A 27,530-nucleotide genomic window follows, 5' to 3' on the forward strand; every position below is an offset into this window, starting at 1 on the left:
CCCCAATACTCTTCAATATTTACACCAGGCCTCTTCTTGACCTCTTGGTTGAACTGGGTGTCAGTTATGCCAACTACACAGATGACACCAAGGTACTTTTTAAACTCACAGGGACATACTCACAAGACTCCAAAATCCTGAATGACGTCTATCGGGAGATTCAATCATGGATGGCTCTGAACTCACTAGCATTGAATGGTGAAAAAACAGCTTCTCATCATCGCCTCTGGCCAACGTATAAAAAGAATATTCATGCTCACTTCCTCATATCGGGTATCCAAATTCCAGTTAGTAAAACTGCTAAAACATTAGGTGTAGTTTTAGATCATGAGCCCTCTATGAAACACCACTTCACAAGTTTGCTCGTCCTGTGGCCATGTGATTAAACTCATCCATTATACTCGTGCCCATCTTTCCATTGAAAATAGATCACTGTTGGCTACAGAACTAGGCAATTCTCGCCTCGACTACTGCAACACCCTTCTTGCCGTCACCTCCGATCTAATCTGCAGCACCTGCAAGCTTCCCAAAATGGTGCCATCAGAGCCATTTATGCACTCTAAACGTGAACACATCTGCATACAGAAAAGCTGGCGTCCAGTGAAACAAAAAATGAGGCACAAGATTTTATCTTTGACTTTCAAATGTCAAAGAGTAGACCCTCAATCTTCTGGACAGAATATCCACCAAACAATCCATTCCGTCTCTAAGATCCAGTGATCCTCCTTCAATCAACCACGCTACTGCCTGGAGAAATTTGGCGGCAGAAGCTTTGAAAGTGTCACCCAGGGAATGGAATTCGCTGCTGCAGAACATCAAAGCATCTCCCTTGCTGATCTTCAAGAAATGTGAAGACCATTATTTTTAACCTGTCTAACCGCTCTTCCTCAGTTCAAACCTTTTCTCTCTTCTGAGCTCTGAGGCCCACAGGCGTGCAGCGCATAACAAGAATTAAAATAAATAGGCTGTTGGTTTAGTCTACTTTGGATAGGAGTGCGATGATGGCGAGTGTTTTGTGGGTGAATGAGGAATGGTAGGATCCTTTTTACTGCATGTAGGAAGAAGTAACATTTCTTGATTATAGTGTTTACTTGAGACTCAAGTGTTAGTACGTTATCAAGTCTCAAGTTCTTTACTATCGTCGATGGTCTGTGCTTTTCCAAGTTCCGTCGGCCATGGGATGCAGCGATTGATTTCCCAGCTTTTGGATATGATAGAGTTTGAGGCAGTTAGTGTTCATCCAGTTGTAGAGTTCTTGTAGGCAGCCTTCCAGCATTGTGTTTTCTTTGTGTATCCTGTACTTTGCAGACAATTTGTGTCTCGTTAGCATAGTTGTAGCCTATGAGGCGGTTTATTTTAAATGAGCTTGATTAGTGGAGTCAGGTATCTGTTGAAAAGCAATTGGCATAAGAATGCTTGTGGTACTCCACAGGTGGATTGGATTTGAAAGGTTTGATCCATATGGTTTCTGTTCAGTTTTATAGGAAAGGTAAAACCACTGCCACCAGACATTCAACTAAACTTGCAATTGTAACAAAAATGCTGCCAGATTAGTAAGAAATACATTGCATCCCCTAGCACTCCACATAAGGTGGGGTGTGCTGGCTCACTTATACAAAATGTAAAGGACATACATTACTTAACGTAATCATATTTCTGGTGCTTGTATCTGCTTAGATTTATACACGCCCACCCTTAATCCCCTCTTGGAGTCTGTTGGGTGTGATGGTCATATTTATGATAAACCTTCCTGACCTGTCAACCCCAGAACTTTTTTGCTTGAGCTTGGTAATTATTTTACCATGTCTCTAGGTAAGTGCGAATCTTTTTCCCGTCACCTAGTCTTATGCTCGTTTTATCAGTGACCTCTTTATGTCTCTCTATAGTGTTTGGTTGAAGTTTGTTTTCTATAACCTTTGGGCTTAGACTGGGTTGCCCCTTTGGGCTCTCATGTTAATTTCTCTTTCATGTAATTGGGTGAACTGCTGCTGTTCAACCAGAGCCTTCTGTAACCCTTCCTTCCAATCAACCTGGAGTCCCAAACAGGACTACTACCCAAAGGCTGGTGGGATCCACTATTCTCAAGGTGACATGGATTTTGAGCCATCCCTTAGCGTGCTGCGACCTTGCTGGGCTGCATGTTAGGTATGATTTTGTGAAGTCCAACTGTTGTGGAACTTCTCAAAACATCTCTTGGCATCAAGCAGACCCAACTCTCAATATAGGCCTTCACTACACAAGTCGGTAGAGTGGCTGAGAAGCCAGGCTCATCTTAGGAGTAATGTGAGCTGTAGAGTAGCACAATGAAATCAGTAAACACAAGGCACCAAATAAACACTTGCACATGTAAAGTTATATTAAATTATTTATATACACAAGGCACAATGAGCATTCTTTAAAACAAGCAGCAGCTAATAACATTCATTGGAAGATAGAATTAATTTAAACAAGAAACAATGCAGATTAATTATTTTCTATGCTAAACATGTTCCAGCACACGGAGTGACATCAATTAAGGTGATTAGTCACACTTATTTGTTAACCATTACAAAATTGGGTTGAGGAGGGAAAATTGTTAGAGTTAAAGTAGAATACAGTCAACTGGTTGAATAGTTAGTTTAAGCTGGGGAGAAGACTTCTCTTGGGTGACTGTTCTTCTGCAACAGATACTTATTTATGTCAAGACAAAGATTGTTGTTCTGGACTTCACACAGTAGTAGAAAGGAGCTAATCTTCAGATTTGGTACACTCCAACATTGTGCTGTACTAAAATAATAAATATGCTCAAAAAGCTCTTAATCTAAAAATAATTTATTCGATAAAGGTGCCCAACTGTTGACAAGATTTTGGCCCTTCTCAAATCTGGGCTAAATACTTTCACAATTGATTTGAAATATTCTTCCCTGTAATTTGTTATTTTTCTCTTGTAACTTATCTTTTAGTAATGCCTTCTCGTTAAAAGGGCTAGTTCCCTTCTTCAAAATTCCTACCCAGACGTTCGTTGGTGGGCCGGGTTACCTAATACCAAGAGATAAGTCTTGTGTAGTCCCACAGCAGTTGGACTGCACTAATTCTTACCAAACACCCGGTCAATCTTCTTTGCTTCCTGTAGTCCCACATTCTGATGAGGGGTTCTGGGCAAGTTGGTTCAGATCTCTGGAATGTCCTTATGGGTTCAGCAAAGTTTTGGACAGATTCAGACTTTCCTCAGTGATGCTCTTGAAATGGGCAGCGGTCTCCTGGTATTGTGTTTCCACAGCTCTGGAAACACCTAGGCCATCGGGAGATGGCTCAATACAAAGTTGGTCTTGGGACTGGTTGCTCCCACCAGCCAAAGTGAAGGGGTTGTCCTCTTCGGAGCTCCTCTGTTGCACAGAAAACGAGGCCAGGACAGCAGTGGTTGCTTTACAGTGTTGGAAAGGGTCTGCGGGTGTCTCTGGTCATTTTCTTCTTCGGTAACTTCAGCTTCCAGTGGTAGACTTGTTTTTCACTTGAAAAGCCTCACCTTTTATACAGTTCAAGCACACACTTCTGCAATTTCTCTCAGCATTTTACAGAAAGGGGTGTTTGGCTGTCCAATCGGGACAGCCAGACACCCTGTGGGAGCTGGTCCTATTCAGGCACTCTGGCAGACAAAGGAGAGGGGGGTAGGGGAAGACTCCTACCCCACTTCCTTTCTACCGAGACACTCTGGAGCCTAGGCGGGGATACCCAAGGGTTCCCGCCAAAGGCAAAACACATACCGACCTCCCACACCCAGAATGGTAGAAAAAGGGCAAAGAACAACCACACTACTAATGGTGAAAAATAAAAGTAGTGAGGCCCCAAGTTGGTACTTGGATACCGCTATTGTGCACTACCGAGGCTGTGGACACAGCCTGCAGAATAAAAACTACTCAGTTGGTAGAACACGTCCACTGCCATCAGCCATAACTAGGCAATTGTCTATGTAACTAACGAGTCACAGAAGTAGAGAGAAGGGGGAATACTAGCCATCCCTTTGGCACTCCACTGAAGGTGGTGTGTGCCAATCTCAGACTACAGAGTTTTGGAAGAGATACGAAGTATGATTTAGAACTGGAAAGGCATAGAATCATTTCCGAATTCAAATCCCCGGCCGGCTCAAGCCATCCCACACCCTCGTCCCGAACCCTATGCGACACCTTATCGTTACACTTCCACAATGTTGCTATTGACAGACACTCCGTCATCTCTAAATTGGAAGCCATGCCCTAACTCCCTACCTGCCCACATGCTGACCTTTGTCAACAACCCCCCCACCCCCAAACACATCTTCGACTCCTTCTCCCCCATTTCACACCAGGAGTTCCACTTGCTTGTGGCAGATGGCCTCCCGTCACGCTCTCCCCCCCCCCACCCTCCGAGCACTGCTGTCCAGCCAACACTCCTTAAAAAGCATCCTGGCATCAACCTATGCAGGTAGCATCGCACGCACAATCTTCAACCACTCCCTTACATCGTGATCCTTCCTGGTACCCCTAAAAACCACCTATATCAACCCCATCCTAAAAAACAAAACCACTGGCAAATCTCCAACTCGCGCTTCATCGCCAAACTCATGGACCGCACAGCATACAAAAGCAGCTTGGCCTAGTCACTGAAGCCAACAACCTCCTAGACCCTGCGCAATCGGACTTCAGGCTGCTCAGAGGAACAGAATCCTCCCTAATCTCCATCTGGGATGAACTAAAAAAAAAAAAGAACAGCCGACGCAGAAGGCTGCTCTGTACTCCTCCTGGACAGGCTGCCAACACTAGGAATCAGAAACAGCCCTCATGGATTTCCTCGTGTCTGAAATTGCTCACAAATCATGCACCTCCACCTGTACACATCCACCTCACAACCAGTAAGAAAAGGGGTCCCCATCTCCCCAATCTTCAACTTCTACCTAAATCGCTTGCCCGCAATCATCCGCTCACACAATCTTACTTGCTACAAATACACAGACAATACCCAGATCGTCTTTCAAATCCCAAAATCTGAAGAGTTAACAAGTCAGGCCCGTCATCATGCCTCTCGGCTATGGACCACGACCAACCACCTCATTCTCAACCCTAGGAAACAAATCCTAGTTTGCGGGAAAACAGCCCTCCTTCCCCAACCAATTCCGTGGCCTCAATCCCTAGGACCAGCAACAGTAACTTCAAACATTGTTAAAAAACAGTGGATGCTAATTGGACACAGGCTTATCCATCACCCAACACACCACTGCAGTAGCTCAAACCAGTTTCTCCCATCTACAGATTCTCAGGCATATTTTCCCTTACCCCACCGATCCTCACCCCTTCTCGGCCATCAACTTCATCATTCTGTCCTGCCTAGACTACGCAATCTGCCACTACCTAGGCGCCCCAGCCTTTCAACTAAGCAAACTCCAAAGAATCCAAAACGCGGCTGCACACATGCTCATTAACCTACCTCCCAGGGAACACATCAGCCCGACACGTAAAGTCCTCCATTGGCTCCCGATTGGTGGACGCACTACCTTTAAAGCCATGTGCATCACCCACAACAATGGTCCGGAATTCCTTTGGAGAAAATCAAGTGCTACCAGCCCTCAAGGAGTCTCAGATCTCACGCAGCGTATCGCCTAGTGGTCCCACTTCACAACTCCTCCAGGCTGGACGGATCCTCATTCTCCGTCCAAGCATTGATTATCTGGAACTCTCTACCCCTACATACATAGCTACATATTTGTAAATCACCTGACATTCAGAAAGGCTCTAAAACCCGGCTCCCCTCCACCCCCCACCCAACATCCTCTTTAACCGCTCCCTCTCTCTAAACTACATTGCTGAACCCAACATTCCTATACACCACACAGGCCGGCAGCATCCACAGCAGCTCACCTTGACAAACTATCACCCCCATGCATTCGCCGAGGGACACCGCAATAAACCTCACTCGCCCTTGCTGCTCAGACTTTCATTCCAGAGAAACCACAAACAATGAGACCATGCCACCCACAGTGGACAGACCAAATAATAAAAACGCTGCAGCCGAAAAACATCAAAACATAGGGTATGTATACCTTACATCACCTCTGGACACAGGCCGAAGGCACAGCCAAACAAGTCATTCCAGACTAGCAGCGCACACAGCTGTCCACTCTGAAACCCATGACGTACCTAAACACCTCTGCCACTAGCATACAGCGACTACCAACACATCGAATCTTCAACAATAGCACTCTATCCTAGACCACCAACAGCTCCAACCCACGTGCCTGACCTTTGGGCTGCTTATTTGAGCCTAGCCAGCCACCCAATTCCTAAGCCGGCGAAAATTCACACACGCATCTCTTGATCTAAACTCTTAGAACCTAAACCACATTGACTGCGGTCACCAAGGGCGTTCCAGCCACAAAGCGCATTGAGGCCATCCAAATGGGAAGAGCGCTGTATCAATAACCAAATACAATATATAAAAATAATATCAAAGGAGGACCCCCAAGGGTCCAGAGCAACACTGCCCAGAAGGAGCTGTGTATTGCAGTAGTATAACAGTTGCCTTCAAGATCTATGGAGCACAGACTCCATAGTACAGGTAGAATACATCTCCCCAACACTTACCTTGAAATACATTTTGTTTTTCGCAAAGTGTAATTGGGTTTTGCTTTCCCAGATTTGCCTAGTGCATTCTAAAATAGTTAATGCTGATCACTGAGTAACTTGAGGCATCTCAAGAAAGTGTATGAGTGGATTTAATAGCTCTCAACCGAGTTCTAAAAAGTAGTGTTGCATGGTGTACACTTTTAACAGCGTTGGTTTATTATGTGATTTCATAACAGTGTCAGTGCATGACTGGCAGGGTCTACTGCCGTTGAAATACTGATTGTATCCTAAAAGTATATTTAACCTGGTCTTATTCCCCAAGAATAGTATATTACTATCCTGAATGTATAACCTTAGGTTTGACTCACTTTGACCCGCTTCTTGCTCCTCTAAATAAGGTTATACCTTGGTTTGCATGCGACATGTATCGAGTTGGTTTTTATGTTTGTGTTTATATGAGGTTATAGTACTTACCCAAGAATTCTCTTGTTCTACTTTTACTAAATAAACCTATTTTTACAATACATAGTGTTCCTTTGGACCATATGTATGCTACAATTACTTTCCATCAAGCTACAGCTCTCTCCCCCTCCGGAGATACACCTGGCTGCTCTGTCTACTCTACCAAATGTTCTCAGGTTGTACAGCCTTGTATTAAGAGTGGATTTATGTACTGCCTCAGATATATGGTTTTATGAAGCCCTTAGTTGGACTTTAGAAAAACTGTCCAAAAAAGGAAAGCCTGTGGGTTCTGGGCTTAGTCTTGGAGCGAGTGTGTATGCCCCAGTCACCAGTGGGTGAAACCCTTATTGCAGGGCGTTAGTCATGCCTAGTGGCGCTGGGGACGGCCACTACAATGTCTTCAGCATCCCAGCTGGAGCTGTGGCTGGATTGTTCCTTGCCCGATGCGACAGCAACGGTGGGCGAATAGGATTCGGCTTGCATGGCATATGCCGCCCACCGCTTAGTGCGCCGTTCTTTAAGCGTCTTAGGCTTAAAAGAGTAGACAGGCTTTGCTACGCCATTCATCGCGGTCACAAGGCAAACACCTGTTACACTCCTTACGAGTGTCCTTCCAAGGGGACCTCCTGTTATAGGAAGGGCAGAATTTCAACTTGAAGAAAGGAGCAGCCAGACAATGGAAAGAAAAGAGAAGTGTTAAGTAAGATTTGCATAGAACTGGTAAATCTTCCTGACCTGGGTCAACCCCAGAACTTTTTTGCTTTATTAGTGGGATATTTTTCCATAAAACTTCAGTGAGTGGGAACCTTTTTCCACACTCACCTAATCTTTAACTCTTTTTATGGGTGTCATTTTTTAGACTCTCCATAGTGTCTTTTTAAAGTTATCCTCTTTAACAACTTATTGGCAATAATTGCCTGTTGCTAGGTTTCCCTAGGGTCTCCCTTTTTAAACTCTTTTGCTAACCCCGAGAGAACTACAGTTCCCAAGGGTAGAAAGGATCTTTGGATCCCTTTTACATTTTGTTAAGTGAAACCACCACACCCCACCTTATGTGGAGTGCTGGGGAGATACAATGGGCCTCATTACAAGTATGGTGGTAAGGCAACAACGGCGCTGGTATCGCTACCATCACCGTTGCTACCGTACCGCCATACTACCAAGTTATGCTCGCGGGTGCCCTTGCAGCCACCAGGTCTGACCTGGTGGCCATACCGGCACCTGCGAGCAGAACATGATGGTACCGGTGCTACCATCCTCCCATTCAGCCCTATGGGGCAAAATGGGGATGGGAAGTCCAAACTCGGCATGACCCGGTAATTGGCCATTCGCGGGTGCCAGATCTTTTCACAAGTTTGGAGGCAGCATGCCTATTACAGGCATGGCTACCTCCAAACTTGCAATGAGGCCCAATGTATCCCGTTTCACATTAAATCTAGCAATTCTGTTACAGTCACAAGCTTACTTTCAATGGCAGGTGGCAGTGATACCTTGTATTAATTTGGTGCACATTTACCGCGGTCTGTGTTCACAGCTGCAGTAAAGGGACCCAAGGGTGTCCATTTTACCAAAATGCCCCCCACCCCCATCTTTTTTTGCCATTTTAGTGTTTGTCGTATCTTGTTCCTTTCCACTGACATCCAGGGTGGGAAATTCCTTTGTGTGATTTTTGTCTTCGGCGGGAGTCCCCTGGACTCCCCGCCCAGGCTCCAGTCAGAGCAGGAAGTGAGGTAGGAGTCCAAACCTCCCCAGCCCTTTGTCTTTCACCTTGCTTGAATGGGACAAGTCCCAGTGGGGGGCTGGCTGTCCTGATTGGACAACCGGACCGGCCCTTCTTGTAAAATGTGGAGAAAGAATGCAGAGGTTGTGCTGTAGTTCCTGATAAATACTGCAAACCTGGAAGCTGAAGACATGTCGACCACAAACTTAAACTGAAGAGGATGGTGAAGGAAAAGCAGCAGAGACGATTTCCAACAACCAGAGATTCTGTTGTGTAACCCGAGCCCGCTTCCTTCCAATCGACCTGGGGACTCTGAAAACGACAACCCAGAGCCTGGTGAGACCCACTAGACTCAAGAAGACCTGCATTTTGAGCCATCCCACGCGTTGTTGCAATACCCAAATACCCTGGGACCTCAAACCATTGTGCGGTGCACGGTCTTCCGAATATCGCTGAACCTTCGTGGGCATCCTGGTGGATCTCCAGAAACACAAATCGAGTCCGAAAAGTCCCCTCACCAGAGTGCTGGATCTTTGTAACGACGAGAATTCAACCGCAATTTTCTGTCTTCTTCTGTGCTCCTTGAAAAGGCGCCAAATCCGCAGAACCACATTCAGCCGCGAGGGAAATCTTGCCTAGAGCCTTCTTCATCGATCCCTGCTGCAAAGTCCCTTCTGAGGTCTTGTTTTCAGTCACCATGACAAGGAATCCACTGACCGGGTATTTGGCTGCAGACCCTGAAGTTCTCCCGCTGCTAATCTTCAATGATGAGATACTGTGTTGGCTTGGGTGTGTACTTACCTTAAGCCCGTTAGGATTTCTGTGTAGTTGTGGGTTGTCTTCTGTGATGGAGGCCTCTCATCCAGTGCACCCAGCCCACTGCTAGAATCCTGCTAGGGTGTCTTCTGCAAAGCCCCTGGACCCTATTTTAACCCTAGAAGTAAAGTACTCAGCTGTTTGCCCAGTTTTCCTAAGGAACTCTGACTTTTGCTGCTAAAGAACCAATTCTGACACTGCCCGTCACTAGTCCTGGTGGCCCACCTTCTGCCACTGAGAACGCTCATGCTCCAAGAATAAGGAAAAGACTCACGGGATTGGGACTTCTGCCTAGAAAAGAAAATAAGTGTTTAAAAGTTACTTACTTGTAAAGAGTTGGCTGGTAACTAATTCTAAGAGAACAGTTACAAAAGTTCTTACTGACCTTGCATGTGACATGCATGGTTGACATTTCTTCTCCCTTAGCCCCTATTTTGCCAGTCTAATAGAAAGTAGATGTGAAGGTATTTTACTCTACTTTTGGGAAGAGGCACAAAATAATCACAGTAAAGTGTTGGTATCACCAGATTGGGTTTTACTTTCCCCTTCATTGTGAGGTTAAAAAAGTTTTACTTACCTTGTGTTAGCTGTGTACAGCCTAAAAATAAATTACAAGAGTTACTGCTTGCCTCAATCTGGGGTTCCCCGATTTCAAAAGCACGCGTAATTGTAGATTACATCCTTAGGTTTTACTCGCCTAGTATAACTTATCACAAAAGTAGTTATAGGTTTTTACTGCACCTAGAATAAGTGTTCCACTATTCACCAAAATTAAATTGTCCAGTTGACTGATTAAGTGATTTGTACTGAGAATCATACAACTGGAACGGTCTACCGCCCTTGCATTACTGAATGCAATTGTAAAAGGTAACCATTCGTTTTTACTCCCCAAGAATAGGCTTGACCTATACTAAATGTGTATGAAAAGGTTTTGGCTTCCCTAGAACTACTGTTAGGCGTTCCAAATAAGGTCAATACTTTGGTCTGGGTACCTTCAAGTATAGTGTTGTGTTTTTATAATTGTGATTTCATATAATGTGTTAGTACTTAGCCCTAGATTTATCTGTGCCTACTTGTATTTAAATAAATCCTTTATTTTTACAATACAATGTGTTTGTGTCTTTGGATCATTTGTATTACAATTTCACTTGTTCTGATTCTACAGCCCTCTCCCTCCTAAGATAAGCCCGGCTGCTCTGTCTACGCTACCATGAACTCTAATGGTACAGCCTTATACTAAGAGTAGAGTTTTTTACTGCCTCAGTTGAATGGAGTTGGACTTAAGAAAAACTGTCCTAACAAGAAAGGCAAAAAAGGCATTCTCTAATGAAGAAGAATGTCGAGAAGACACCCCCCAAAACCCCACTATGAAAGGCCGAAACCTGATGGTGAAGGCCGCAGTCAGTCTAGGAAAGTCTTCAAAAAAGGTTGAAGGGCACAGTGGAAGGGACGCCGAAAGTATGTCAAAAGCTGGACTGAGTTTAATACATTAGCAATATATTTGTAGCACGCTACAAGCTCTGCATTACTCGACCGGCCAATATGGCGGAAGAAAGCTATCTGGGGGACCACGACAAGGATTATGGGTACACTACCCATCACAGTAGGGATAGTGTTACAGACATGGCCAGGTCGACGTCCCTTTTGGAAATTCGTAGAAAAAGAAAATACACTGCTGATTATCACTAGATGTTCAACTATATGCTCAAAATGTGATCCAAAGCAGATTCACAAGCATCAGAAGAACAAGTTACTTACCAACTGTAACGTTCTTAAGACTGGATGTTCCACCCACGTATTCCTCATCTTATGATATTCTTTATCACCAGCTTTGCTGCTTCGGGAAAACATTTTCGGCAGAGGGCGCTGTGCTTGAGGTCGTGGCGTCGATTGTCCCTCGACGGGCTCCATACCTTGCCGACGTCACTGTTGGTATAAATAGCTTGAGCCGCGCCCATTGGCTTCAGTTCTGTTTTTTTGATGAAAAATTGCAGGAACACCCAGGCATGCCTCATGGACTGTTCGTGAGAGTCAAGTGTAAGAAACGCAAACTGTACTGCGGGGTAGGCTGGGAGGGTCGATGAGGAATACGTGGGAGGAACATCGTCAAAAGAACGTTACAGTTGGTAAGTTAGATGTTCTTCGAATGGATTGTGTCCTCCCACGTATTCCTCATCTTATGATAGACTCCCATAGCAGTGGTAATTTTGGAGGTGGGAGTAACAGTTACTGTTTTCATGGACGGAATGAAGTACCGCCTTGGCAAATAAACCCTCATTGGAGGGGGAAGCATCTAAGCAATAATGCTTGATGAAAGTATGAATCGATTTCCATGTTGCAGCTGAACAAATATCTGCTGCAGGGACTCCCCCTTTAGAGCCGCAGAAGTAGCCATCCCCCAGTGGAATGGGCTCGAAGCCCATCTGGGGGGGGGTCCTTTCCCGCCAATCTGTAGCATTCAATTATAGCCATAATGATCCAGCGGGATCTGGTTTGTCACCGATAATCCCAATTTATGACCTGTATAACCTACAAAGAGTTGGTCATCTTGACATAATTTTGACATTCTTGAAATTGAAAAACACAGCCCAAATGAGGAGGAGTATAAACTGTTGGTAATATGATTTTTTTGTGACAAATGGAGTCAGAAACTACTTTTGGTAAAAAGGAAGGTTTAACTTTAAGAACTACCTTGGCCTTGTAAAAAATAGTATGAGGTTTACATGAGAGAGCCTGTAGTTCACTAACCCTGCGGGCTGATGTTAAAGCCACAAGAAGGACCGTTTTTAATGTTAGAAGCCTCAAGGGACAGGAATGCAGAGGTTCAAAAGATATACATCTTAGAAACTAAAGTACTCAATTTAAATCCCAAGTTGGGACATGAAAAAGTACACGTTAGTAAGCCCTTTCAGGAATTGAATTATCAATGGAATTTTGAAGTAAGAAACTTTTCCGAGGAGCGCTTAAAAATGGATAGCGCAGCCAGATATCCTTTAATTGTTCCAATCTGGAGCCCCAAATTGGCTAGATGTAATAGGAAAGAAAGCACCATTGGAGTGCCACATTGAAAAGGGTCCACATCCTTATCTCTGCACCAGTTACTGAACTTATTCCAATGACACCGGTACAAGGATTTTGTTGCTGGCCTTCTGGCCGAAAGCAAAATTTCCATTACGTCATCCGGAAGATCCCAATCCTTGTATCTCATCCTCTAAGAAACCATGCGTGAAGGTTTAGTGTCTTGAACTCTGGATGAAGAACCCGATCTTCCGCTTGCGAGAGAAGATCCTCTTTGCAGAAGACGTATTGGAGGGCAGATGGACATGTCCAGAAGGTCCAGGTACCACGTCCTCCTGGCCCAATCCGGGGCAATTAGGATCATGGTTTTCCTGAACTTTCTCAACCTCCTGATTACTTGAGGAATCACAGGGACTGGAGGAAACGCGTACAGAAGTGGGAACTTCACTCCACCACGAACGTGTCTCCTAGAACTCCTCTCGGAGGAAATTCCCTTGAGCAGTACTGTTCGCACTTCCGGTTTACCGTGGTTGTGAACAGATACACTTGATGGGTTCCCCAAAGGGCGAAGATCTCTTGAAGGACTTCCTGAACGAGATCCCACTCGGGAGAGACCATGCTTTGCCTGCTCAGAGCACCTGGCGCCGTGTTCTGCTCTCCAGCTAGGTGCCGATAGAGAGATTGCTTCTCGTATTGCCCAGAACCAGATCTGCATTGCCTCTCTGCACAGTGGTAGTGACCCTACACCACCTCTCTTGTTGAGGTAGTACCTGGCCACCGTGTTGTCCGTCATCGGGACATTCTTTCCCTGTACAGAGGGCAGGAAGGCCTTCAGCACTAGTCTGATTGCACTCACCTTCCATAGGTTGATGCATAGTTTGGAATCTGATCGAGACAAACGATCGCTGATTGTCAGATCGTTGGTGTGGGCTCCCCACCCCGTGAGTGAGGCGTCCGTTACTACTGTTATCTCCGGCCATGGTTGCCAAAAAGATTCTCCTTTGAGGATGTTGTCGTTGCAAGCCCACCATAGTAGATCCCGAGCAACTGCGCTCGGGACTTACAGAAGATCCGACATATTCCCTGAGAACTGGGACCAATGAGTTCTGAGTGCCCATTGAAGGGATCTCATTCTCAATCTGGCCTCTGGCACTAGGAAAATGCAGGATGCCATGAGGCCGAGCAACCTCAGAAAATCGAAGGCCGGCAGATGTTGGGCATTTTGGAACGTGTTACCATCTGCAGAATGTGGAGAGTTCTCACCTCGGGAGGCGAGGCTTTGCCCAAGGAAGTACCCAATACTGCTCCGATAAACTGGAGCTTTTGGGATGGTATCCTGTGGGACGACTTGAAATTGAGGGAGAAGACCAATTTGTGATGGAAGTGACAGGTGATCGAAAGATGTTCCAGAGTTTGTTCTGGAGAACGTGCTCTGATCAACCAATCGTCCATGTAGGGGTAGACGTGAATCCCCCCCCCTCTCCTGAGACTCGCTGCCACCACCGCCATTAATTTGGTGAAAACTCTCGGGTGGTGGTCAACCCGAATGGAAGAACTCGAAACTGATAGCGAGAATTGCCAATCGCAAACCTCAGGTACTCTGTGCTCGAGATGGATTGGCACATGAAAGTAAGCATCCTGAAGGTCCAATGATACCAACCAGTCTTGGAGTTGGAGAGCCTGAAGGATCTAAGAAAGGGTTACCATCTTGAACTTGTCCTTCCAGAGGAACTTTTTCAAGTTTCTTAAGTCCAAGATGGGTCTCAATCCTCCGTCGTACTTTGGAATGAGTAAGTATGGGGCGTACCAACCCTTGTTCCTCTCCGCTACAGGTACTTGTTCTATAGCACCTCTCTAGTAGGGTTAAAATTTCCTGCAACAGGAGCAGATCTGGAATTTTGACAGAGTTGGTTCCCGGTGGATTGTTCTGAGGCCGTTAGGAAGGGGAGACAGTAACCTTGAGCTACTGTTTCCAGTGCCCAAGCATCTGAGGTAATACCCCGCCATTCCTTCAGATGCTGAGATATCCTGCCTCCCACGGGGGTTTTGTGTAACAAGGTCTCAGTGATTTGTAGGCGGCTGCAGGAGCAGCTGAGGGCAGAGATGCCGCTGATGAGGCTGATTTCACACCTCTTCTTCGTTCACCACGAGTGACATTTCTCTTGCCTCTTTGAAAAGCCTGTTCTTTTCCTCTACCAAAAGAGGAGTAGTACTGAAAAGAACGACCCCTCCATGAAGATGAGCCTGAATAGGGTTTCTGAGGCTGTCGCATGGAGGCGCTAAGAGATTTAGATGACACTTTTGAAGTCTGTAGTTTTTCTAGGCTTTCATCAGCCTTACTACCAAACAGTCTCAAGCCATCAAAGGGCATGTTGAGAAGTCTGGCTTGCACATCTGGTGCAAACCCAGACTTCCTCAACCACGCAAATCTGCATAGCACAGTGCTTGCAGTCATGGGTCTGCTGATACTATCAGCATTATCCAGTCCAGACTGGAGACATTCCCCCATTGCCTCCCTTCCGTCTGCCGCAGAAATGCAGTCCCAGAGGGTATGGGTAAACCTGGCCAGGGTACAGGTGACATTGGTTGACTTAAGAGCCATACTACCCGAAGTAAACACTTTACGGGCCCAAGAATCCACTTTCTTATCCTCTCTATCCGGGGGGGAATAGTAGGATATGCAGTCTGTCTTGAAGTAGTTGCTGCTTGAATAACCAGACTTTCTGGAGTGGGATGTCTGTTTAAATATTCAGGCTCAGAACTACACTGTATATTTTTTAGGAAAATTACTGTTTACAGCAGCAATATTTGTTAGCAATTTCCCAGTTCTTTTCCACTGTTCTCTGAAGTGCCCTATGGAAGGGAAAAACTGGAGCCTTCTGGGGGCCCCGAACAATTATGTCCGTCATATCTTCCTGTTCAAAAGTGGGTGAGGCTCTACTCCAACCCATATATTCCACCACTCTATTCATTAAACTCCTGTACCCTGAATCTGCATGTTCTGCAGGGTCAGGTTTTGCAAACTCTAGCTCAGGTGACATATGTTACTAGCAGAGTGAACGTGTCACACAGGTCTCATTTTCGATTCGGGATCGATGAGTTCTTCTGGGACCTCCAGTACCATATTGTACTCCAAAAAGGAGAAACCTCCTCTCCTTCAGAGCCACTTTCTTCAAAAATTGAAAACAGACTTAAAAATGTCGGATTTTGGTAAAGGAGTAAATCTCCTGTCTTGTTCGTGAGGTTGTCGAAGGAATCGACGCAACCTTCGATGATATCGAAGGAACCTTCTAAGACACCGATTAAGTCTTCGACACAGGCATCGAAGACGCTTTTGGCTTTGATGTCGAAGCTGCCGGATGTTTGAGGACTGTTTATGAGGCATCAGAGAAATACTAGACTCTTGATGAGTCTTCGACGACTTGGCGTCAAAGTTTTTTTGAGTTTCATCCATACTACCGGGTTTTACCACAGTAGTTCCCGACTTCACCATGTCGTCCAATGGAGCAACAGGGGTCCGGCTCTTGAGGTTTGAGGGGGTCAAGGCCGCATTCTCAAAGACCTCCATCCTCCTTTGAAATTCTTCACATTTTCTAGGGGAATCCGACTTAGTCGGACATCGCACCACTTCGGTCGATGATTCGGAAGTTGACGAAGGAGATCTATGTCTCCTTTTCACTCTTAGAAGAGGAAAATGAAGAGCACCTCGATCTACTACGAGATCTCTTAAGAGTGTCTATGACGATCCGATTCTTTCGAATCGGTCGATTTGTTTTTTTTGGACAAAGCCTTTGAGGCTTTAGAAGCTTCCTGCCCCATCGCCAGTTTACCTTTCCTCTCACGAAGGGCCTTCTCTGTCATTGACTGACAGGAGCCACAGTCACTGGTTCGATGACTTGAACCGAGGCACCTGTCATGACCCTTGCCCCTGGCCCTCACTGGCAAGTCAGCCTTCCAGTTACGGCCAGGTCAAAGCCTTTAAAACCTCATCCAAGACACTCTTGGAGTCGGTCCTGGCACCTTTGGGGGGGAGCGGGGGGACTCTGGCGGGGGGGAGGGTTCAGCCAACATGGAGGCACACACACAGCTCAGTTACAAGGAACTGAGCTATGCGGTCTAGTCTTTTGGGTGTGGCAGGCCTGGGACTATTTTACCGGAGACTATTTTAACCACACCCAAACAGCAGAACATGCTTTGCGTCAGTTTACCAGAAACCAAGGACCTGCAGAGAGAAAGAACACTACGAAAACTTACCTGGAACAGTATCCTGTCTTCAATCCATTGCTGACTTCAGTTCCACTCACCTGAAGGTACGAACTCGATCATCTGACACTGCATGCATCCTGGAATACCATAACCTGAAAAGAGGAGAAAGAAATACAGCATTTCGTAAGCGGTTACTCATGTTTCTTCCCGAATGAAGAAAGCCACACAATTCCTACCTGGGTAGTCATCTCCTGGTCAGTATCATTGCTGGAACATTACGCCGCTCAGCGAGGAACATTGCAACCTGCAAGAAGAGAAAAGACACAGGTTAGCAATATAAAAGGCGAAACAGCGCCGCGCATTACTCATCGGACAGCATCGCGCACACCGCGCTTTCGCCTACCGGCCCATGCGCATCTTCAAACTGCATGACAACTCCAAAATACCTTTCCATACCTAAAAGGAAAGAAGCAAGACATTATTCAAACTAAGGAATATAAGAACTGCATATAAAGACTGTAAAGCAGCAAACCTACGGAGTCGCAGCAGGCCTGGATTCCCACAGGGGGGGCTTGCACCAGTGAAGTAACTTGGTTGCTGCTCGCCCCCCACATCTACGTGCCACTGCCATGAGGAGCAGGACAGAGAATCCACCTTTTACAATATTAAGGTGAGGAGAAGGCCCAAGGGGGAGGAAGGAGTTGAGGCCAAGGGAGGTGGGAAAAAATAAAGACAATCTGGTATTGAATCCAGCTCTCCTATATTGCAGACCCATCTTTAACCAGAGGCCTTATCAAGGGACCGGGAGAGGGTTTGAGAGTGCAAATCATCCAACCAGGGCTGGGTGGCGTCCCCGTGGATACCAGGTGAGCGCAACATCAGAGACAAATGCGCTGAGGATCTGTGATCGACATCTTCGATCCGCAGTCAATACACTTTTAAAACCCAGTCTTGGGAGTTGAAGGTGTTGAAGACATTTTCAGAAGAAAATTTCAAAATGCGCCGTTTGAGAGCAAGCAAATCGGAAAAACGGAACTGAGGACAAAGGGTGCGGCTCGAGCTATTTATACCAACAGTGACGTCGACAAGGTACGGAGCCCTTCGAGGGACAATCGACGCCACGACCTCGAGCACAGCGCCCTCTGCCGAAATAATTTTTCCGAAGCAGCGAAGCTGGCGATAACGAATATTATAAGATGAGGAATACGTGGGCGGACACAATCCAATCGAAATGTATTTTATTTTAGTTGTGTCATCATACCTAACTGAAGGTTTCATTGGTTACTGTTTATATTAAAGGCCCATCTTGTATATTTTTGTACTTTTCTATCCAACTGGAATTTCTCGAGTACTCTGTGCATCTCTCCCTAGACCACTCTCACAACCCTCCAGAGTCCAAGCCTTGCCACTTGCTACCTACTTTGATTGGGTTTGGCCAGACTTCAGTGTCTTTACTGTTAACCAAAATAGGTTGGCCTGCCGCGGGTGATTTGGAAATCCATCTGAACACCCCGCCACCCCACTTGATCTTACTACAGCATAAGTAGGAAAAAAGCATAACATTCAGACAAGACTCAGAGCACCTACTTTGTTAGATTGCATACTTAGCAAGGAAAATGTGTGATAGGATTACCTGGAAAATAAAGTGCCTTTTGAGCGCTCTACGAAGTTGTTTGGGAACTGAGAGATCACTTGGTCTACGAGTGCATAGTGAGTTGCATCCATTGCATATCGAAGGTGTGGCTCACTGTAGAGATGCTGGAAAAGAAAAGCAAGAAGGCACAGTAAAAAAATAAATCAAAGGACCAACAATAAATAAAATGTTCCACAATCTCAAAAAGTGTTGAAAGCCTTGTAGAATGAAGGCCAGAGGGGCAGATTTAAGAGACAGCAGTTCACAATTGCTAAATAGATTAGGACTTGTGTTGCCAAGTGAACAGGCTTTGCAAGAATTTAGTGGCAGGAAGAAATAATCTGGCTGTATAATAGAAACTCAATCTGGCTATGCAACAATAAATCAAGTGGTGTGAAATGTTATCGGACTATGTAGCAATAAATTGGTCTATAAAATAGGTGGTTAGTGGTAGGGAAAAATGAAGGTGGTTATGCATCAGTAAGGTTAGGTGGCCAGCAATGGAGTCCCCTGCAGCCCCGATGTTGGGGCTGGTCTGGTTCCTGGATTGGGTCAGATGACCCCTCCAGAGAGCCCAATTCAGGCAAGTCTGTGCATGAGCAGGCAGAGGAAAAGGCACAAGGCTGTGCATGCTTCGGTTGAAGTCCTGTAGCAAGTGAACCATGTTCACCAAACCCAAGTCTGGTTCAGACTTCATTCAAATCGCACAATAATCTACTAGACCAAAATAAGTACTTAGTGAATAATAAACTATTAAAAACCCAGTAGATTATAAAAAAAATATATACGTTACTCACCGTAGTGACTAACATATGTAGCCCATAGTCTTCCTCCATAATGCATGGGCATCCCTTGCTAGGAACGGGAAAACCATTTTCACCACTCCCTTGACTCCGCCCTCAGGCACCACACCTCAGTCCCCCTTTGGCGCGTTAGCCGGATTAACATGCTAAACTACGCATCTTATTAATGGGGGTACGTATGAAGGAAAGGGGACTATAGACTAGGAGCATGTTACTCCTACATCCCGTCCCCTTTCCTCCATACTGCATGGGTGATTACCATTGAAAGATGCCCAAGCGAGGTGCGATGCTTTGAATCCTAAGAAAATCAGCTCCTCGGGACCGCTTAACGAAGGCTGCATCAGATCTTGCGCTGCTATCCAGGCAGAAATGCTTGCAGAAGGCATATGGAGCGGCTCACGTAGCTGCTCTAATGGTTTGCCATGGCACATGCTTCTGGAAGGCAACCACTGTCGCTTTGACCCTAACAGCACGAGTATGCATGTTTTGTGGAACTTCCTTCTGCTGAGACTTATAGGCCTCCTGAAAAGCCGCAACCACCTGCCTGGCTATGGAGGCCTTACAGGCTTGGTCCACTGGCTTCGAGCCGCCGAAGGTGACTAATAAAGCCTGTCTTGCGAAACCCTTTGTTCCTGTCTAGATAGACTTTCAGGGCTCTTATAACGTCTCTCTCTGCATCGTCCATTGGGTTAGGAAAAAAGGTTGGCAGCACAACTTCTTCATTCAAGTGGAATGAGGAGACCACATTAGGAAGAAATGCCGGATGGGTGTGAAGCACCACCTTGTCTTGATGGAACATGATATACGGTTCTGTGGCCATCAGGGCCTGAATTTCACTCACTCCAGCAGGGTCGGTTTTGATTGTGAACAGCTTTAAGTCTACCGATGCAATGGGCTCAAAGGGCCTATGCACCAGTTCCGTGAGCACCACATTCTTGGGAGTATGGTGCACTACCGCCCCCCCAAACCACTGGCTGTTAGGGAGAATTCTCGGAAATGTGTTAATTCCCCTCCACTTTAGAGACGCCCAGCAACTTTGATGGATTTTGAGGACTTGATTTTTTTAACCTGGAGAGCACGAGACCGTTTTTCCCCACTCTCTCATGTATTGTAATGTGATTTTGAACACTTTCATTTGGTTGTGGAGTCTGACAAACTCCCTTGGTTATCTTTTACATTGTGTCACACAGTACCTTCAGTGCAGTGGCATAGGGAAGTCTTTCAAATTTCCCAAAGGTTTAAATACCTTCTTTAGGCTAAGCTACTGTTTTTCCCAGAGCAGTAAAGTGAAATTGCCTTTACTTACATTTGTAACTTTCTAGATCCAGCACACACTATCTTACAATAGGGTGATGCAGGGGTTACCTAGTATCCCCTTTGTCTAGCTTCTCATGTAACATTTTTATGTTACCATTTCCTCACTGAAGGCTGGTGGCAGTGGTTTAGTTTTAACTACCGTGGTGTGCATTTACTGCGGGCTACGTTCGCAGCTTCAGTAAAGCACACAAGGGTGCAATTTTTGTCAAAATGGCCTGTCTTTTTTCGCCATTTCTTTGTGGTAAGGTCCTTCTTGAGATTTACTCTGCGCACCAAACCAGGTTTGGTCCCATTGTTGCTTTGCCTTTGGCAGGATTCACAAGTGAAGCCCGCCTCTGGCTCCAGGGCTAGGCAGGAAGTGAGGGAGGTGCCCGCAGCTCCCTGTGCTTAGTTTCCTAGGAGACCCAAATGCACTCTGTGGTGTTTGGCTGGCTGACTGCCTGGCAAGGACAGCCACCCTTCTGGGTGACTGACAGCTAGGCTTGAATGAATGGGAGAGAACTGAATAAAAGGTGAGGCTTTTGGCTTGTAAGGCAGAGTCGACCAGTGGACGAAGGAACCGAAGAAGAACTTGAAGAGGACGCCTGCTGCAACTCCTGGACCGTTGGTTTGCCCAGTGAAGCCCTGCCGCTGTGCTGAAACTAATTCGTATCGACAGAAGCCCCTGCAAGGACTTCCACCTTTGAGTTGGTGGGACCAATTAACTCCAAAGTAAGCCACCTTGACATCCATCTCTGAGCTGGTTGAATTTCCACAGAGTTGCTGCTGGAAACCATATAGCCAGGGAGAGGAACACCAGATTGTGTGCTTTGCTTTTAAACTGGCCTAGAGCTCCAGGAAGATCCTCCGGACTCCCGGGGAGTAGAAATGACTGAGTCTGAGCCCCCTCAACATAGTGCGGGACCCCAGAAGCAAGGAAAGTCCATCTCGACAACCAGGAACCGCAGTGTTGCTATTTGCGGTAGACGTGAGGAGCTTAAACACTGAACATCCACTGAAAGTGAAGTTTGCCGGTTGTACGTTTTGACCGTCCTAGAGCAGTGCAGGAGTCCAGACGTCCTCCCTCTTGTCCCCACGGCTGAGGACAAGGAACGGTGAGATCTGCAGAGCTGCACAGGAACACGAGTCATCTGCTGCATCTTTTTCTTCATTTTAAAAAGTACTGTACAAAGTCTAAGAGAACTTACCTTTTACTGTAGAGTTGCTTGCATCTTCTACTACTCACAAGTCTAATCAGCTTGTGGCCCTACATTTGATTCTTCTTTTCTTCAAAGACTCCCAAGACATTGTGCAAAGACATTTCTACTTCCCTACCAGAAGTGCTGCATTCTATATAAGACTTTTGCCCATTGACTTTGGCTTAGCCTATTGTATTGAATGACCCTTCCTGGGGGATCCAAAAGTATTTGCCTGATTAAGAATATTTGTGGTCTCTTGTATGTTCTAAATAACCCTTTACTTTGACTTAATACTATATTACTCTAAATGCAACAGTAATATATTAATGTCCCCAGCACCCTAGCAATTGAAGGCACCTGTGGGTGCAGGTAGTGTCTGTGGGCCATTGCAAAAGGGTATCTACCGATTTAGTGATCTTAAGAATGTGTATTTCATGAAGTGTATTTGAGTGTTATTATACTGCTCCCTTCTGAAGGCTTATTCTAACTGATAAATAATTGTTTATGCAAGAAACCTTGAGTGTAAGAGCTTATTTGAATACTTGTAACTGTAAATCTGTGTAACTCCACTACAGCTCACATGGACCCCTCTTGAGATAAGCCTGGCTGCTCAACACGCTACCAAAACTGTGTAATACAAGCATATACCAAAGGTTGGGTTTCCTATACCTGTAGTCCGAGTGGTTTGTAGTGTTCCCAGAGGGTACTGCATGCAAACTGCCTAGCACTGGCCCCTGCATTGTCAGCCGAATGAAGTCTTAGAACCAGGGCCGCACCGGCCTCAGGACAATTAGAATCAGGCTCATGTTGACGGACTCTGACTTTGCTGAGAACATTGTGAATGTGCAGCGTTGGGGGAAATGCATATGCCCTCATACCGCTCCAAGGGAGCGGTAGGGCGTCCCAGAGGGAGCCTCACTCCTGACCCTGCCAGGACATGTACTGTCGATATCTCCGGTTCAGCTCAGTGGCAAACAGGTCTATGTGGGGTCGTCCCCATCTCCTGAAGATGTCCATTAGGACTTGTTCCTCTAGCTGTCACTCGTAGTTGTCCATCACAAGTCTGCTGAGCCTGTCCGCCGCCAGTTGGACTCACTTGGCAGATGAATCGCCGACAGCCATATGCGGTGTGCAGTGGCCCACTCCCAGATCTCTATGGTGAGCCTGCACAGGAAGGGCAATCTGGTTCCCCACTGCTTGATGTAGACCATGCACGTGGAGCTGTCTGTAGGCAGACCACCTGACCGCTTATTAAACGCAGGAAAGCCCAGAGGGCCAGCTGGATGGCCTTCAATTGCAGGAAATTGATGTGATTTTTCCGTTCTTCCCTCACCCATGTGCCATGCACAGAATCCAAGTGATTTGGCCGCGGTAGAAACTACTGCAGGCGAAACGTTCGCATGAGAAAGGAGCGAACTACCAAACGTTCGCACCTTTCGCATGCGAACACATACTCACACACAACACCCCCCCCCCCACCCTCAGCACACCCCCAACATAAACAAACCCTACTTACCTTCATCTTCCCGCTGGGTTCCTGCAGCGCCAGTTCCCCTTCACTTCCGTGATCGGGAACTGGCGCCACAGGGTCCTTTTTTTTTTTAAACGGAAGGCTGCAGGGGTGTTTCCCCGCAGCCCCTGCTCACTATACCATAACGTGTAGTGAGCGGGGGAATGCCAGGGACATCCCCGCAGCCCCTTTTTTTTTTTACAATGCTACCACCAAAGGTTCAAACTTTTGGTGTTCAAACCTTTGGTGGTAGCATTTTTAGAACTTTTGGTCATTGCGACCATTTTTTGTCAGTCAAATCGGCCTATACCCCATGCGCACACTGTGCGTATAGGGTGGCTCCCCATCCCTCCATAGTGGAATCTGTAGTGATACTCTGGAGGTTTACGTCCGAAAGGTCTGCCCCCCCCTCATCCCCCACTCCCCAAGGTTGCCATCCTGTCTCCACCATACCAGGTCCGGTATGAATTCCCCCAGGATGGAGACCGTTGCTTCCGGGGAGCCAGTCATTTGGTTCCATGAGATGCAGCTGTACCCGCCTCATCCTGAGCCTGGTTTAGGGAAATCGCCAGGATACAGGATGTCAAAGTCCCCAGCAGGTGTTGGTACCACCATGCCGATGTATTCAATATGCTTAGGAAATGTACCGTAGCTGCTTTAATGGCTGCTACCTTCTTGTCTGTGGGAAACTTCCTGTTTGGTATCCCACATCAACCCGATAAACCAAGGTTTGTATGATATGTAGTTGTGATTTGTGGTTGTTGGAAAATCCCATATTGTGTAGGGTTTCCATAAACCTGGAGGCCGATTGTCACCCCCCCCCTTTCCTGCGATTCTGCCCTGACCAACCAGTCGTCGATATGTATATATGGTGGCCTTCCGATTCGAGTAAGTGTCACCACATTCATCCTTGTGAACACCTGTGGGGCCGAGTTGAGCCCGAACGGTGGTACCTTGTACTGAAAATGTAGTCCCATTACTCAACCTCAGGAACGAGCGGTGGGGCTGCCAGGTAGGGACATGCAAGAATGCATCCTTCAGGTCTAGGGAGCATGTCCAGTTTCCCACACAGTCTCAGCTATTTGTTGGAGGGGGAGGGATAGGCTCAAGACGACCGATCCAAAACCACTTGCAGGCCAGCCTGGTTCTTTTTCTGTATCGTGAAAAACAGCAAGTAGAACCCCCGAACCTCGTTGAGTTGGGGGGGCCAAGGTGGAGGAAGAGGGGGGGGGGGGGGTTTGTGACTTCCTCCACTGCCACACTTTATACCAGTGAGCAGCTCACAGCGAGGAGTGTTGGTCTACCCATTTGAGGGAGGAGAGGAGACAAAGGAAGTTCCATAGGGACCGGGATGGAAACCTATACAAAATCACTAAAAGGATCCAGGGATCTGAAAAGAGTCTGCCAGGACTGCGCGTGTCAGAGCAAGCCTGCCCCCAACTGGAGAACTGTGCACCTTGATGGGGCCGTCACTGCTTTTTGGGGCTGAGGCTGGTGCTTGGAAGGGGGACTGCAAGAAGCCCTTGTGTAAAGTGCACTGATGTTTGCGCTTGTGATGGCTGGTGGACCGGTCAGTTTGCCTTGCTTTCCAATCTTGGGAGCGCCACAAACCGCCAAAGGTCCTACCCTGTCGGGTTTGGTTAGGCTTTGTCCCAATGCCCTGTGAGCCAGCTTGCCAGAATGGCCAGTGATTTGGCTGTTTGGGAACTATTTTTCTTGTTGTCTAGTTCCTCGTCTGGATGCGTGGAAGAGATCTCCACCCTCAAATGGCAGGTACAGGATATGGTCTTGTACATCCGTGTTGAACTTTGTGGCTCTAAGCCATGCTGTTCTTCTCATATCTGTAGCTACACAGATGGCTCTGCCAGCCGTGTCAGTATGTCCTACAGTGGTTTCCAGAATATCTTGCAACATTAGTTCAGCCTCTGCCAGCCCCGCCTTGAATGAGGCCCGTCTGATGCGATATGGTATTTATAACACGCTTGTACTCAAGTGCTTCTAGGTGCGACAAGACAAGGGGGGGGTGCGGGAGACCAGAGGGAGAACAAAACAACGATCTTACTAGGCCTTGTCTCATTCAGATCGAACAAGTGCGGGGAAGGCAAAGGGGAGAAGGGCCAGGGGAGGGAAAGGGGAGAAGTGCCAAGGAAGGGGGGGCTCTTAAGCGCAGAGTGAGGGGACTGTAGGGTTACAGATACAGACCACAAGTGCTGGGGGAGCCAAGTGTTACGCTCACCTGGCTCCCACAGGGGCGTCGATCTGAACTGGACAGCTGCTGTCTCCACCAATGTGACGCGTAGGGCCGAGATGACAGACTGGACAGGCCCACCTAGCTTCGTTTGCTTGGCCCGTAGAAATATTCTTCTGCAAATGGAGAAAGGGAATTAACCACCCGTGGAGTTGAGCGTTAACCCCCCCCCCCACTCCCGCTGTTCTCCCCACTGATCACCTTTGATGTCCCCTCTTATAGTCTCACCTGATGGTTTAAAGATGAGCTCTCCATCCTGCATGGAGTGCAGGGGCGCGTAGATAACCAGTTGCTTCACTGGCTCGAAGGAATTGGTGAGTTCCAGAACAATATTGACTCAGATTCCTGGCAAGACGCCGTAAGTATGTAGTTCGTAAGAGTTCAAATGTCTGACTTTCACTCTTGTCCGATTCCTTGCAGGTTGCAGCTTGACCCTAGCGAAGAGTTCTTCGTGGCAACCGGTAATAATCAGGTAAGGGTTTGTATTATCCAACACAGTTCCATAAAATAATGTCAATATGTAACCTGTTGCTTTCTCCCTTATTCAGGCGCTGAGAGAAAGTATGAAGTCTCAGGGAATAATGCCTCCGGCGGTAAAATCAGGTAAGTATTGTGGTGAGGAGGTTTCCCCTTGTTTGTCCCTTTGGTTCACCTTGCTGTCCTTTTGTTTCCCCTTAGGGACCGGGGTTCGGCGAGGATGCAGTGGAAGCTGTGCCGACCCGTGAAGAGGAGTAGTACCCCCGGTGGTAAAATCAGGTAAGTCTATGGGGGGGTGACTAATATTGCCTTTGTGTATTCCCTTGGCTCACCTTGCGGTTCTAGTCTTCCCCTTAGGTGGGGAACATGCAGAAGGATGTGGTGGAATGTGAAGATTCTGCGAAGGCCGGTGAGTTCAGCGCGGCGCTGCAGCAGGCGAGGCGACGCGCATAAAATAACTTCTTTCTTCCAGCTCGAAGGCGCGATAAATCGGGAATTCAGGTAAGGATCAAAGGTAGTGCTCTTGTTCTACCCTTTTCTCCTTTCTCCCTTTTTCTAGGAGCTCCAGACTCGAGGCATCCAGTCTTCTGCCACGCCCGCAGGCACGGTGAGCGTTACGCTGCTGGATGCAGATTAACGCGAAGCGTGTGCTGCTCTTCAGGCGTGGTTTAAAAAGCCTCCAAAGTAGTCCCAGGTAAGTATTCCTCCCCAGCCCAGAGTAAAAAAATAATCCCTAGGGAAAGTAGTCCCATCCAAGCCTCTTGGCTTGGAGCTCTTGCAGCATGGTCTGTATCAGGTGAGTTTGCAGCATGGTCTGTCAGCATCAGGTAAGTTTGAATCTATGAGCCTGGCGCCTGTGGCGCCAGGCCTGCACCCAAAAAGCCCCTAGCAGGGGTTGTTGGGCCTGCTTAGAATAACTTGATGCCTGCTTCCGGGGTTGCTGGACTTGGTCTGGGTCTCCGGGGGTAGGCATCATGACACCAAGAGGCAGTGCAAGGTGCAACTGGACATGCAGGGACCTGGGCCCAAGTTCAGAGGGTGGCCAGGTGACCAGTGCATGGACCAGACTGGTCATCGCGGGAGAGGAAGAGAGAAAGCAGAAGCATAGAGGAAGTTCTTGAGTTGCTACCGGAACCGGGGTGGTTCTCCTGAAGTTTGAGAGGCAGCAAGGCTGTTCAAGAGGGAGGCCCCCAGCCGAAGAAATATCTGCCCAAAACTGTTTGGAAAAGCGATTGACCCTTAGAGTTGGAGGTAGATGAGCGGAGAGTTCAAGAAGGGTGATGTTTAGGAAGAGCGTTGGAGGTAGTGTAGTCCCAGGCTCCAGAAAGCCTTGTGGATTATGCAGAGGGTCTTGAACTTGATCCTTACCACCACTGGGAGACAGTTAAGATTTCAGTGCTGGAGATATATGATCCCTGGGCTTGAGGCCAAGGACAAGTCTTGCAGTCCTGTTCTGGATATGTTGTAGAGGACGGAGATTAGAGTCAGGAAGTTTTAGAAAGAGGCTGTTGCAGTAGTCCAGCCTAGAGAGGACCAGAGGTCTAGAGACGGTGAGCTTCGGGGTGAA

General features: G+C 47.0%; 1 protein-coding gene across 1 annotated transcript in view; it reads right to left on the reverse strand.

The window, feature by feature from the left end:
- Positions 1-27,530, reverse strand: part of DBF4B (DBF4B-CDC7 kinase regulatory subunit) — a 437,979-nt gene that overhangs the window by 70,239 nt on the left and 340,210 nt on the right. The window contains exon 11 of the mRNA XM_069634269.1: positions 18,431-18,555. Coding sequence (XP_069490370.1) covers positions 18,431-18,555 — 125 coding nt within the window. The remainder of the gene's footprint in view (positions 1-18,430; positions 18,556-27,530) is intronic.

The sequence above is a fragment of the Ambystoma mexicanum genome, chromosome 13, assembly GCF_040938575.1.
Source record: "Ambystoma mexicanum isolate Mex_15411 chromosome 13, UKY_AmexF1_1, whole genome shotgun sequence".
Lineage (NCBI taxonomy): Eukaryota > Metazoa > Chordata > Amphibia > Caudata > Ambystomatidae > Ambystoma > Ambystoma mexicanum.